General features: G+C 41.4%; 1 protein-coding gene across 4 annotated transcripts in view; it reads left to right on the top strand.

Moving 5' to 3' along the window:
- LOC115155628 (unconventional myosin-Ib) overlaps window positions 1-15,323 on the top strand; it is a 153,733-nt gene that overhangs the window by 22,428 nt on the left and 115,982 nt on the right. For all 4 annotated transcript variants that reach the window (XM_029702431.1, XM_029702430.1, XM_029702433.1 and 1 more), the window contains exon 2: window positions 7,877-8,022. In XM_029702431.1, coding sequence (XP_029558291.1) covers window positions 7,897-8,022 — 126 coding nt within the window. In that variant the 5' untranslated portion in view covers window positions 7,877-7,896. The remainder of the gene's footprint in view (window positions 1-7,876; window positions 8,023-15,323) is intronic.

Here is a 15,323-nt window from a genome sequence, read left to right as displayed (position 1 = left end):
TTTTTGTTGGCATTTACACTTAATCAAAACCTATTTCTTTCACTTACTTGCTGTGCCATTTCGTTGTTCATTTCTTCAGTCGTTTCATAATCAACCAGGATTTCTATGGAACGCCGTTTGGGTCTTTGCATGTCAAAAAAGATACACATCAAATAACACTTTGACGTGTCAAATAAGCTTGTTGACCAATCAGGGTCTGAATATGACCACATCACATAAATTAATGAAAGCGTTAAAGTATTATGTAGTTATTATACTCAATCGTATTTCATGTGTCACAACGATTCATCAATACATTTGCTATGACGCTGGTAAAGGTGTCTCGCGCCTCTACAGTGCTGGTCATAAATAAAAGGTAGTTAGCTCATGGATGTTCTTCCCCAAAAACATAGCAAAATGACATCTGTTTCAGTAGCTATAGCTAGCTAACTATATATAGCTTGGTATCATCTAAAATAACCTTAATATATATAAGACAGTTTTGATTTGATTGATGGTGGTCGGTCCCATCTATGTGAAGCTAGCCACAATACAGATTAGCCACAATACAGATTAGCCACAATAGTGGACTTTGCGGTTAGCCTTCCAAAAAATAAAAGTATGGCATAATTCTATTTGTATTAATTTGCATCACTGTCAATGACACTTACTTTGAAGGCAAACTGCAAATTCCTCTTGTGCCTAATCCTTATTGTGGCTAGCTTTACAACACACAACCCGGTCCGGTCGAGCATCGCTAGCCAGATGAAGCTAGCTGGCTGCTTATAATGTTAGTTTTAGGCAACAGGGTTAAGTAGCTGGCTAGCTATTTATTTTCATGAACTGAAGTTCAGTTTCAATAGGCGAACAACAAGTGGCGACCTAGCTAATACTTACAAGGATTCCTAAATCATTGCTAAGAATAATGAAAAGGACTGCAGTTTCTACTCGTCATTATTTTCAGGCTGGTTGTATTGGTGCTAGCTAGGTACCAAGCTAAAGCTAGCTACCCCAGAAGTTGCGGTCGAACAAATGATGCTTTACTACCAATGCGGTACTGTAAACACATCGCTCGTGGCCGGTGTTTGCTTGTTTTCAGACATGTTTTGTACAGCTTTGACAGTACTACTGTATCTTTTTTTGACACGCAAATACTCAAACGGCGTTCAATAGTGTGTACAGTTGAAGTCTGAAGTTTACATACACTTAAGTTGGAGTCATTAAAACTAGTTTTTCAACCACTCCATAAATGTCTTGTTTAACAAACTATAGTTTGGTAAGTCGGTTAGGACATCTACTTTGTGCATCTCACAAGTAATTTTTCAAACAATTGTTTACAGATTATTTCACTGGTTCAGAAGTTTGACTGCCTTTAAACAGCTTGGAAAATTCCAGAAAATGTTCTATTGTCTTGAGAAGCTTCTGGCTAATTTACACCATTTGAGTCAATTGAAGGTGTACCTGTGGATATATTTCAAGGCCTACCTACAAACTCAGTGCTTCTTTGCTTGACAACATGGGTAAATCAGCCAAGACCTCAGAAAAAAAATTGTATACCTCCACAAGTCTGGTTCATCCTTGGGAGCAATTTCCAAATGCCTGAAGGTACCACGTTCATCTGTACAAACAATAGTATGCAAGTATAAACACCATGGGACCGCGCACCCGTCATACCGCTCAGGAAGGAGATGCGTTTTGTCTCCTAGAGATGAACATACTTTGGTGCGAATACTGCAAATCAATCCCAGAACAACAGTCAAGGACCTTGTGAAGATGCTGGAGGAAACGGGTACAAACGTATTTATATCCACAGTAAAACGAGTCCTATATCGACATAACCTGAATGGCCGCTCAGCAAGGAAGAAGCCACTGCTCCAAAACCGCCATTAACCTGTTGGGGATAGGGGGCAGTATTTGCACGGCCGGATAAAAAACGTACCCGATTTAATCTGGTTACTACTCCTGCCCAGTAACTAGAATATGCATATAATTGTTTGATTTGGATAGAGAACACCCTAAAGTTTCTAAAACTGTTTGAATGGTGTCTGTGTATAACAGAACTCATATGGCAGGCAAAAACCTGAGAAGATTCCTTACAGGAAGTGCCCTCTCTGACCATTTCTTGGGCTTCTACACTCTTTATTGAAAACTGAGGATCTCTGCTGTAACGTGACACTTCCTACGGCTCCCATTGGCTCTCAGAAGGCGGCAAAACGTTGAATGATGCCTTTGCAGGCCCTGGCTGAAAAACAGTAGCGCATTTGGATAGTGGTCGATCTGAGAACAATGAGACTGGGGGCGCGTGCACGAGGCGACACCATGTTTTTATTTTTTCGTCTTTGAACGAAAACAGGGTTTCCCGGTCAGAATATTATCGCTTTTTTACGAGAAATCTCATAATGTATTTTAAACAGCGGTTGACATGCTTCGAAGTACGGTAATGGAATATTTAGATTTTTTTTTGTTGTCACGAAACGCGTCGGGCGCGTCACCCTTTGGATAGTGTCTTGAACGCACAAACAAAACAGAGGATATTTGAACATAACTATGGATTATTTTGAACCAAACCAACATTTTGTTATTGAAGTAGAAGTCCTGGGAGTGCATTCTGACGAAGAACAGCAAAGGTAATAACATTTTTCTTATAGTAAATCTGACTTTGGTGAGGGCTAAACTTGGTGGGGTTCAAAATAGCTAGCCCGTGATGGCGAGCTATCTACTCAGAATATTGCAAAATGTGCTTTTGCCGAAAAGCTATTTTAAAATCGGACATAGCGATTGCATAAAGGAGTTCCGTATCTATAGTTCTTAAAATAATTGTTTTTTGTGAACGTTTATCGTGAGTAATTTAGTAAATTCACCTGAAGTTTGTGGTGGATATGCTAGTTCTGAACGTCACATGCTAATGTAAAAAGCTGTTTTTTTTATATAAATATGAACTTGATTGAACAAAACATGCATGTATTGTATAGCGGAGTGTCATCTGATGAAGGTCATCAAAGGTTAGTGCTGCATTTAGCTGTGGTTTGGGTTTATGTGACATTATATGCTAGCTTGAAAAATGGGTGTCTGATTATTTCTGGCTGGGTACTCTGCTGACATAATGTAATGTTTTTGCTTTCGTTGTATAGCCTTTTTGAAATCGGACAGTGTGGTTAGATTAACGAGAGTCTTTAAAATGGTGTAAAATAGTCATACGTTTGAGAAATTGAAGTAATAGCATTTCTAAGGTATTTGAATATTGCGCCACGGGATTCCACTGGCTGTTGAGTAGGTGGGCCGATTTCGTCCCACATACCCTAGAGAGGTTAAAAAAAGCCAGACTATGGTTTACAACTGCACATGGGGACAAAGATGGTACTTTTTGGAGAAATGTCCTCCGTTCTGATGAAACAAAAATAGAACTGTTTCGCCATAATGACCATTGTTATGTTTGGAGGAAAAAGGGGGATGCTTGCAAGCCGAAGAACACCATCCCAACCGTGAAGCACGGGGGAGGCAGCATCATGTTGTGGGGTGCTTTGCTGCAGGAGGGACTGGTGCACTTCACAAAATAGATGGCATCATGAGGCAGAAACTGGATATATTAAAGCAACATCTCAAGACATCAGTCAGGAAGTTTAAAGCTTTGTCGCAATGGGTCTTCCAAATGGACAATGACCCCAAGCATACTTCCAAAGTTGTGGCAAAATTTGCTTTTGGAGTGGCCATCACAAAGCCCTGACCTCAGTCCCATAGAAAATTTGTGGGCAGAACTGAAAAAGAGTGTGCGAGCAAGGAGGCCTACAAACCTGACTCGGTTACGCCAGCTCTGTCAGGAGAAATGGGCCAAAATTCACCCAACTCATTGTGGGAAGCTTGTGGAAGGCTACCTGACACGTTTTGACCCAAGTTAAACAATTTAAAGGCAATTCTACCAAATACTAATTGAGTGTATGTAAACTTCTGACTCACTGGGAATGTGATGAAAGAAATAAAAGCTGAAATTAATCGTTCTCTCTAGTATTATTTTGACATTTCACATTCTTAAAAAAAAGTGGTGATCCTAACTGACCTAAGACAGATTTTTTACAAGGATTAAATGTCAGGAATTGTGAAACTGAGTTTAAATGTATCTGGGTAAGGTGTATGTAAACTTCTGACGTCAACTGTATGTCGTGAAGCTAATAGCAGTGACTCTATTACTGTGTAACTCCGGTGGGGCAACATCTGAAAAATAACGCACTTGGTAGTGTGTACCGGTGCTCGACCAGTCGGCGAAAGCCAACATCACCCACGACAGAGAACGGTTGATTATCAAGGGCAATGAATTCCATTATCTTGGCTTTAATGGATTTCGCCTTTGAGTTGTCGCTCTGAAATGTTGTTACTCTTTCAAATGACTGCTCGACTTGTTGACTGCTCGAGCCACACAGCAGACATTGCGGGCTTGGTTAGGAATGCTGTGTTGCACGTGTAGCGCAAAATTTTACGTGGTGTCATTACGTCATGTACCTACATTATATAGGTATGCACGGCAGCGCTGACATCGGTTTTTAACATCGCCGTTAAACTAGACGTTGGGCTGACACCGTTGTCATTTTTAGCGATATCTTGCATCCCTTGTTGGAATTGTTTTTCCTAACAGAGCAGTCAGATTTTTTTCCCCCCAGATATTGGATTATGTAGTTTTTGCAGAAATCTTTACACGGTCCTATGAATTAAGCCGTGTGTTTGCATTACACAAACTTGCTGACTTAGTTCTGGGCCCTTTTTCTTAATAGCATCTTAATGTAATAGTGCTGCTCTAGGATCAGTTTTGCCATTAAAGTCCTAATGAATGAGTTAGAGGGGGGACCTGATCCTAGATCAATACTCCTACTCTGTTTTATGAATACGGGCACTGGACTGGAAAGGCAGCCAAAACTAAAACTGCTGTCTCTGTGGGACCTGAAGGCCTGAGTTCTCCAGAGGAGCTCTTGATCAGCCAATAACAAACACTTCTAAACATAGCCAGCTCAAAATAAACTCTGCTGGATGTGTTTGTTCAGCGGAGGTTTGGTTTGGGGCCGTTTCATTGGCTGCTCCCTCGATGCATGTTGAAATCCTTCGAGTCGGTGGACTCGACACAGTGGACTTGAGAGATTCCTCTGTGAATTATGTAATCGAAGAACGGACCTCGCACTTGACTTGTGGGTGGGCCATGGACGTCTGCTTTGCTTGAGAGAGGCAGGGTTGGGTTTGCTCCTCAAACTGAGGCTGTGTTCCAAATGGCACCCTATCTTCTATATAGTGTGCTACTTTTTACCAGAGGGCTTTGGTCAAAATAGTGCACTATAGGGAATAGGGTGCCACATGGGATACACTGACAAAATCTGAATGTAAAGACCAGACTCGACCCATTCAAACAGTTGAAATGACCTCCGAAACACACAACCTGGGGAGCACAGGGCAACTACCTTTTGTTTTTTACACACACACAAGTATGTGACACCCCTTCAAATTACTGGATTCGGCTATTCCAGCCACACCTTTTGCTGACTGGTGTGTGTGTGTGTGTGTGTGTGTGTGTGTGTATAAAATCGAGCACACAGCCATGCAATCTCCATAGACAAACATTGACAGTAGAATAGTTTCACTGAGGAGCTCAGTGACTTTCAACATGACACCGTGATATGCCATCTTTCTGACAAGTCAGTTCGTCAGATTTCTGCCATGCTAGAGCAGCCCCGGTCAACTGTAAGTGCTGTTATTGTGAAGTGGAAACGTCTAGGAGCAACAATGGCTCAGCCGCGAAGTGCTAGGCCACACAAGCTCATAGAACAGGACCGCCAAGTGCTGAAGCACGTAAAAATCGTCTGTCCTCAGTTATAACACTCACTACCGAGATCCAAACTGCCTCTGGAAGCAACGTCGGCACAAGAACTGTTCATCGGCAGCTTCATGAAATGGGTTTCCGTGGCCGAGCAGCCGCACACAAGCCTAAAATCACCATGTGTAATGCCAAGCCTCGGCAGGAGTGGTGCAAAGCTCACCGCCATTGAACTCGGTGGCAGCGCGTTCTCTGGAGTGATGAATCACGCTTCACCATCTGGCAGTTCGACGGACGAATCATCTGGGTTTGGCGGATGCCAGGACAATGCTACCTAACCCAACGCATAGTGCGAACTGTAAAGTTTGCTGGAGGAGGAATAATGGTGTGGGGCTGTTTTTCATTGTTTTGCTAGGCGCCTTAGTTTCAGTGAAGGGAGATGTTAATGCGACAGCATACAATGAAATTCTAGATTATTCTGTGCTTCCAATTTTGTGGGAACAGTTTGGTGAAGGCCCTTTCCTGTTTTCAACGTAACAATGTAGAGGCTGTAATAGCAGCAAAGGGGGGACCAACTCCCTATTAATGCCCATGATTTTGGAATGAGATGTTTGACAAGCAGCGGTCCACATACTTTTGGTCATTTGTGTTTGAGGGGATGGAAAAACTAAGTGTAAACTTTTAAATGACTAAAACCAGAAAGTATGTACAAACCATAATGGATCTAATACGTTTAATAATATAATCTTTGGGAACTATCACCAAAATATACACAAGACAGTCGGGTTGAGTTGAATTTCGAAAACAATGAATTTAACAGTTTTAAATCCATGGTTTCAAGCAAAAGAACACATTATCCATGGGAAATGCATAGAATTGCAGGAAACTAGCTTCAAAACTGCAACATTTTCTCTCGAATGCATGGCAAAATGTGTAGAATTTCAGGAAATGTCTCCACAGTGTCAAGATGGGGGGGCCTCAAATTAACTAAAATGTAGCCATGCTGATGGCCGACCTCACTCATTGCCATGCCCCGCCCACCATCTAAGCCCCTTTTTGATCCAGATAAAACCCTGGGTAATATTTAGAAAGCAGGGGAGAGATCAGGAGACAAAGACACTGCTGGGAGTGGCGGTTTTTCGGCCTCTTTCCCTGTCCCCTGTGGACACTAATCCTAGCGCTATAGGGCTGACGATAAAGAGGCCTAGGGCCACATTCAAGGCCTTTATATCTGGGATTTGCTGTACCCCAAACTCTGTGCGTTGTTGTAATAGAGGGGCCGGGGTGAAGCGACATGCCCATCATCTATTGTCTGCAGTTCTCCCGTTTCTAACCCAGTCCTTTTAGATCAGCGGTAACAACCTACCATGATGCACAAACGTGTTTCTAGGTTGGTTGGGCTTGTGTTTTTCCAAAGGTGACACTTGTAATATTAGCATAGTTATCACACTAACTGTAAACAAGCTCTGAATATTTTTTGTTTTTACCTGCATCACACTGTACGGCACAGAGCTGCTGCCATCATTCTGGGGAACCCAGCACTGTTCTGTAGGCATGCATTTCACACTATGTAGAGCAGTCTAAGACGGCCATTTGTAGAAGTCAAATACCATGCTGGACCTGGATGAGGCAAGTTAATGTGAGGGGATTACAGAAATTGGCTCAGCAGGTAGCACGCTATCTGTTCTGGAGCGCGATGGGTAGATGGGATGGGTTGGGGGGTTGGGTCGGAAGGGGCACTGACAGACTGTCCTTGACATGAATGATCCAGACAGACCACAGCTGGACTAATAGAAGTGGAAAATGGACATGGGAGGCTATAGACTTCTATAAGGTGGTGGACTGCCAATCACGCTCTCCTGTATATCACTATTCCGCATTAGATTGCCACTGCACGAGGATGAGTGCCTAATCATACTTTGTCTAAAGAGTAATGCGTTCACCTAAACAATAATGACTGAAGTTCTAGAGTTATGCATTGACTGACAGATGATAATGTCATCTGAAGCAACTACATACTTTTGCTACCAATATTGTGCCACATCCATGTTATCTTGTTTCAACTCTGTCTGTATAATGTATTCAATTTGTTACTTTTCTCTACAGGGGGGATTGCTGATTCCAAAATGGAGGTGAAGACGTCACTTCTAGACAACATGATAGGGGTGGGGGACATGGTCCTGCTAGAACCCCTCAACGAAGACTCCTTCATCGAGAACCTGAGGAAACGCTTCGACCACAATGAGATCTACGTAAGTTCTCCCTCATCAAGTTAGAACCATTTTATAACACACACAGATATATATCTATATACCACAGATATATATCTGTATACCAACCCTACATTTTTATATATAATATATATCTCTCTAATAAATAATTGACCCGGTTTTAGTTTTGTACGTACAGTACCAGTCAAAGGTTTGGACACGCCTACTCATTCAAGGTTCTCTTTTATTTGTACTATTTTCTACATTGTAGAATAATAGTGAAGACATAAAAACTATGAACTAAAACATGGAATCATGTAGTAACCAAAAAATGTTAAATCAAAAATATATTTTAGAATCTTCAAAGTAGCCACCCTTTGTCTTAATGACAGCTTTGCACACCCTTGGCATTCTCTCAACCAGCTTCACCTGGAATGCTTTTCCAACAGTCTTGAAGGAGTTCCCACATATGCTGAGCACTTGTTGGCTACTTTAACCTTCACTCTGCGGTCCAACTCATCCAAACCATCTCAGTTGGGTTGAGGTTGGCTGATTGTGGAGGTCAGGTCATCTGATGCAGCACTCCATCACTCTCCTTGGTCAAATAGCCCTTAAATCAAATTGTATTTGTCACATGCAACAAATACAACAGGTGTAGACCTTACAGTGAAATGCTTACTTACAAGCAACCAAATATACAGTTTTAAAAATATATTTGTAAAAAAATAACAAATAATTAAAAAGCAGCAGTAAATAACAATAGCAAGGGTCCCGGTACAGAGTCATGTGCGGGGGCACCAGTGTCGAGGTAGTATATGTAGGTAGAGTTAATAAAGTGACTATGCATAGATAATAACAGAGTAGCAGCAGCGTGTGTGTGGGGGGGAGGGGGCAGCGATGCAAATAGTCTGGGTAGCCATTTGATTAGCTGCTCAGGAGTCTTATGGCTTGGGGGTAGAAGCTGTACACAGCCTGGAAGTGTGTTGGGTCATTGTCCTGTTGAAAAACAAATGATAGCTTAGTGGGACTCAAACCAGTTGGGATGGTTTATTGCTGCAGAATGCCATGGTAGCCATGCTGCTTAAGTGTGTCTTGAATTTTAAATAAATCACTGACAGTGTCACCAGCAAAGCACCATCACACCACCTTCTCTATACTTCACGGTGGGAACAACACATGCGGACATCATCCGTTCACGGGGGTTGGACTCATCAGACCAAAGAACAGATTTCCACCGGTCTAATGTACATTGCTTGCGTTTCTTGGCCCAAGCAAGTCTCTTCTTATAGGTGTCCTTTGGTAGTAGTTTTCTTTTGCAGCAATTCGACCATGAAGGCCTGATTCCCACAGTCTCCTCTGAAGAGTTGATTTTTAAGATGTCTTACTTGAACTGAAGCATTTATCTGGGCTGCAGTTTCTGAGGCTGGTAACTCTAATGAACTTATCCTCTGCAGCAGAGGTTACTGTGCGTCTTCCTTTCCTGTGGCGGTCCTCATGAGAGCTAGTTGCATCATAGCGCTTGATGGTTTTTGCGATTGCACTTGAAGAAACTTTCAAAGTTCTTGAAATGTTCCTGATTGACTGACCTTCATGTCTTAAAGTAATGATGGACTGTCGTTTCTCTTTGCTTATTTGAGCTGTTCTTGCCATAATATGGACTTAGCCCTATTTGGTAAAAGATTATCTTCTGTAAACCAACCCTACCTTGTCACAACACAACTGATTGGCTCAAACACATTAAGGAAAGAAATTCCATAAATTAACATTTAACAAGGCACACCTGTTAATTGAAATGCATTCCAGGTGACTACCTCATGAAGCTGGTTGAGATCATGCCAAGAGTGTGCAAAGCTGTCAGAGGCAAAGGGTGGCTACTTTGAGGAATATAAAATATATTTTGGTTTGTTTGACACTATTTTTGGTTACTACATATTTCCTAGTTTGATGTCTTCACTATTATTCTGCAATGTAGATAATAGTAAAACATATATAAAAACCCTTGAATGAGTATGTACAGTTGAAGTCAGAAGTTTACATACACTTCGGTTGGAGTCATTAAAACTAGTTTTTCAACCACTCCACAAATTTCTTGTTAACAAACTATAGCTTTGGCAAGTCGGTTAGGACATCTACTTTGTGCATGACACCAGTAATTTTTCCAACAATTGTTTACAGACAGATTATTTCACTTAGAATTCACTGTATCGCAATTCCAGTGGGTCAGAAGTTTACATACACTAAGTTGACTGTGCCTTTAAACAGCTTGGAAAATTCCAGAAAATGATGTCATGGCTTTAGAAGCTTCTGATAGGTACACCTCCAATTATGTCAATTAACCTGTGGATGTATTTCAAGGCCTACCTTCAAACTCAGTGCCTCTTTGCTTAACATCATGGGAAAATCAAAAGAAATCAGCCAAGACCTCAGAATAAAAATGGTAGACCTCCAAGTCTGGTTCATCCTTGGGAGCAAATTCCAAACGTCTGAAGGTACCACATTCATCTGTACAAACAATAGTACGCAAGTATATACACCATGGGACCACACAGCTGTCATACCGCTCAGGAAGGAGACCGTTCATCTCTAGGAGAGAGAATGCTACTTTGGTGCGAAAAGTGCAAATCAATCCCAGAACAACAGCAAAGTACCTTGTGACGATGCTGGAGGAAATGGGTACAAAAGTATCTATATCCACAGTAAAACGAGTCCCATATCGATACAATCTGAGAGGCCGCTCAGCAAGGAAGAAGCCACTGCTCCAAAACCGCCATAAAAAAAAAAAAAAAAAATGCCAGACTACGGTTTGCAACTGCACATGGCGACAAAGATGGTACTTTTTGGAGAAATGTCCTCTGGTCTGATGAAACAAAAATGGAACTGTTTCGCCATAATGACCGTTGTTATGTTTGGAGGAAAAAGGGGGATGCTTGCAAGCCGAAGAACACCATCCCAACCGTGAAGCACAGGGGTGGCAGCATCATGTTGTGGGGTGCTTTGCTGCAGGAGGGACTGGTGCACTTCACAAAATAGGTGGCATCATGAGGAAGGGAAATGATATATTGAAGCAACATCTCAAGACTTCAATCAGTAAGTTAAAGCTTGGTTGCAAATGGGTCTTTGAAATGGACAATGACCCCAACCATACTTCCAAAGTTGTGGCAAAATGGCTTAAGGACAACAAAGTCAAGGTATTGGAGTGACCATCACAAGCCCTGACCTCAATCCTATAGAAAATGTGTGGGCAGAACTCAAAAAGCGTGTGGGAGCAAGGAGGCCTACAAACCTGACTCGGTTACACCAGCTCTGTCAGGAGGAATGGACCAAAATTCACCCAATTTATTGTGGGAAGCTTGTGGAAGGTTACCTGAAACCTTTGACCCAAGTTAAACAATTTAAAGACGATGCTACCAAATACTAATTGAGTGTATGTAAACTTCTGACCCACTGGGAATGTGATGAAAGAACTAAAAGCTGAAAAGAATCACACTACTATTGTTCTGACATTTCACATTCTTAAAATAAAGTGGTGATCCTAACTGACCTAAAACAGAGAATTTTTACTAGGATTAAATGTCAGGAATTGTGAAAATTAGTTTACATGCACCTTAGCCAAATACTTTTAACCTCTCTAGGGGGTGTGGGATGCTTCCGTCCCACCTGGCCAACATCCAGTGAAATTGCAGAGTGTCAAATTCAAAACAGAAATACTCATTATAAAAATTCATGAAACATACTAGTGTTATACATCGGTTTAAAGATTAACTTCTTGTTAATCCAACCACGGTGTCAAATTTCAAAGACTTTACGGCGAAAGCAAACCATGTGATTATCTGAGAATAGTGCCCAGCAGACAAATCATTGCAAACAGTTAGCAGCCAAGAAGAGGAGTAACGAAAGTCAGAAATGGCAATAAAATGTATCACTTACCTTTGATCTTCATATGATTGCACTCCCAAGACTCCATGTTACACAAATGTTTGTTTTTGTTCGATGAAGTCCCTCTTTATATTCAAAAACCTCCATTTTGTTGGTGCGTTTTGTTCAGTAATCCATTGGAACAAAGCGCGGTCACAACAGACAGACAAAATCCAAAAAGTACCATAAAAGTTCATAGAAACATGTCAAACGATGTTTATAATCAATCCTCAGGTTGTTTTTGTCATAAATAATTGATCATATTTCAACCGGACAATAGCTTTGTCAATGGAAAAGGAAAAACAAGAAAGGCACGGTCCCAGTCACGCGCAGGACTCATGCCTGGATATTTCCACTGTCCTCACATTGAAAGTTGTTTCGCCCTCATTTTTCAGAGTAAAAGCCTGAAACAATGCCTAAAGACTGGCCACATGAAGTGGAAGCCATAGGGAACGTGAACTGCATCATAAGTCTTTGTATGGTGGATAAGCTTTCAATGGAGAAACAGGCATTTCAAAATAACAGCACTTCCTGGATGGATTTTCCTCAGGTTTTCGCCTGCCATATCAGTTCTGTTACACTCAAATACATTATTTTAACAGTTTCGGAAACTTTGGAGTGTTTTCTATCCAAATCTACCAATTACATGCATATCCTAGCTTCTAGACCTGAGTAGCAGGCAGTTTACTTTGGGCACGCTTTTCATCCAAAATTCCGAATGCTGCCCCCTACCCTAGTGAGGTTAAAGTGTGTGTGTGTGTGTGTTTAAATATGCTTGAATGTATGCAAATATTCAAATTAATTTGACTGAGGCAGCTGGGACAAAACCCAGTTAGTGTCAATGCTGTGGTTCATCTTTATTTTTGTTCCCTCAATTTTGTTTAAAGTGTATGCTTACATTTAGCCTAGACAAACAGACAAGCTGTCTGCTTCTGCAGATACATAATTAATTGTTCCTAAACTCACTGCTAGCAATGTGCTTAAACCTATTCATTTTAGTCCTTAAACAGTGGCACAGATACAGCAACCTCACCATAGAGCCCTGAGTTTACCAATCAATAAATCACATCACTGAAGAATGTAGATGTCTCAAATGAGGCAGAACATCCAAAGCTCCAGGGATGACTCTGGAGAGCTGGCTCTGTGGCTGCTTCACTTGAGGAGTGAATGATTGGAGCAGACCTGGGTTCAAATACTATTTGAAATGTTTCAAATACTTTGAGCTTTTGCTCCTGCCTGCCTGGAGTGCCAGATGGTCAGGGTTTGCAGTTTTAGGACTATTCTATTGGTCTTGTAAGATCAATCAAGCAAAGACATGATGTTGATGATTTCAAATAACTTAATGATTTCAAATTGTATATTTGAACTCGTGTCTGGAATAGAGGGGCTGGGTGAGGGCTCTGGCTCAGAGCTCTGCTCCCAGGAACACTGCATCTCTGTGGGTCAGCGTATCCAGACGTCAGCCTCTATGATTATTGCTCTGGTTCTCTCCACTACTGACTAGGACAGAGCCAAGCCAGAGAATGTCGTCACCATACTGAGCTGTGATTGGCTGGCTCCCTCGGCTTCATAATATTCTAGTTGAGTTCATACAGCTTCCTGTGGGGATATGTGTTTGACATCTTAGCTTTACTCAAATTTCTGTCACAAGCTGTAAATTCAGAATGTGTTGTATTGACTCTCAACAAATGAGATGTCAAACTGCACTGAACAAAAATCTAAACGCAACATGTGAAGTGTTGGTCCCATGTTTCATGAGCCGATATACAATATCCCAGAAATGTTCCATATGCACAAAAAGCTTAATTCTCTAAGTTATTTTCAGCAATGCAACAGTTGAGTACGGAGTGGAAACATACAGTGGTGTCAGTCAGTAACATAGAGGTGGGCCTAAAGCATATGGTTGGTCTTAGTCTGTAATAATAACATTTGGGTGGGGCCTTCCTCAACTAGTGGCCTAGCCAGGAGTGGTTTAACCTGCCTGACTGGCTGGCCGGCTGCAGCCTACATTTAGCTACTAATCCCTAGCTGGCCCGTCAGGTCAGTGTCCCTTGTTATTATGCTGTCAATTTTCTTTCTTGGTCTTTTCATCCCTTACCAGTTGTCATGCCAACCCCTAGTGTCACATGACACCCTGCTCACAACATCCCCTCCTTGGTTTGGTGTTCCTGGGATTTGGATGAAAGTATCTCATTACTGCAGGAAATATCACATTTTTAACAATTTCAAGCCTTATTTTGCCCATGATCCTTTCTGATGTCATCCATCTGTTTTGATGAGCCAAGCCAAACAGACACTTTTTATGTAAATTTAGGCATGACATTTCCTCTGACTATACACATTCCTTTGAAAAGGTCTTGCCTTTTATATATTAGGTCTAGTTAGACTGTCTGGATTATGATGCTTAGCTTGGAATGAGAAAGTATATTATTTTCCTCTTTGGACTTTTTTAAATTGTTTTTGTAATTAACTCATCACTAACTTTCGTTCTGAACTTTAAAGAGCTAGCTTTGAAATTGCCCCTTTTTTTTGTGTGGGAGATCACCACTGCACACTCTTGTATGGGACTAACAGTCATATTCATTATCATCTGATTACTAGTATTGTTGGTCATACTTTGACTCTGGCTTTCAGTTAATAAGCTCATTGGCCAGAGATCTTCCTGTTGAGACTAAAAAGGCCTTTGGCCGCCTCCTTAACATTGCCTTAGATGGCCATCAGATGTGTACAGAGCCATTAACAGCGACCCTACAGTGTTTTTATTTTGCACACTCCATTTGTCTTTTTCCGTCCTCTCCTCGGCTTCTCCATAAAGTTGATTATGCCTCCCATGTACTTTTTGGCTGTAGGATGTGGTCTTGCCATGGAGAAGGTCTGGCTCGCTTGTTCTGAGTGTGTTATATAACTTCCATTATCACAGAGAGGAGGAGGATCAGGAGTTGTTTAGAACCAACTGAAATTGCAGTGTGGTCAATGTAATGTTTTCAGTTTGACTGATTACGTGGTGCTCTTTCAGAAAGTACTAACTTTCGTCACCCACACACTGCAGTAAGACATGGAGCTCAGAAAATGTCAAATATGAAGTAGTTATGTATCATTCTTAACATTCTCTGAGCAGTAATTGCAAAGTGCATAAGTTCATGTTTTTCTGAATCGGAATTTAAAGGAATAAGATTTACTGTACATAGAGAATGCTCTAATGCTGTATTTAGACAAGGAAAGCAAAAACCTTCATGCCAGTTAGCAGGGACAACAAAGCAAGAAAGACGGTAACGACAAAAGCAATCCAGCACGACGGTATGTTGCTATGGTGATTTCACTTAACGGTGCAAATCCAACATCCGGTAGAAAACAACGCTATGGCAAAAGTTTAAATATTTGAACTCTGGCGACAAGTTCTGTCTACCGTGGCGACTGACGGCATTCAC

Source organism: Salmo trutta, chromosome 20 (assembly GCF_901001165.1).
Source record: "Salmo trutta chromosome 20, fSalTru1.1, whole genome shotgun sequence".
Classification (NCBI taxonomy): Eukaryota; Metazoa; Chordata; class Actinopteri; order Salmoniformes; family Salmonidae; genus Salmo; species Salmo trutta.
The sequence above is the reverse complement of the archived record's forward strand: the minus strand, read 5'-3'. Positions and strand labels throughout refer to the sequence as shown.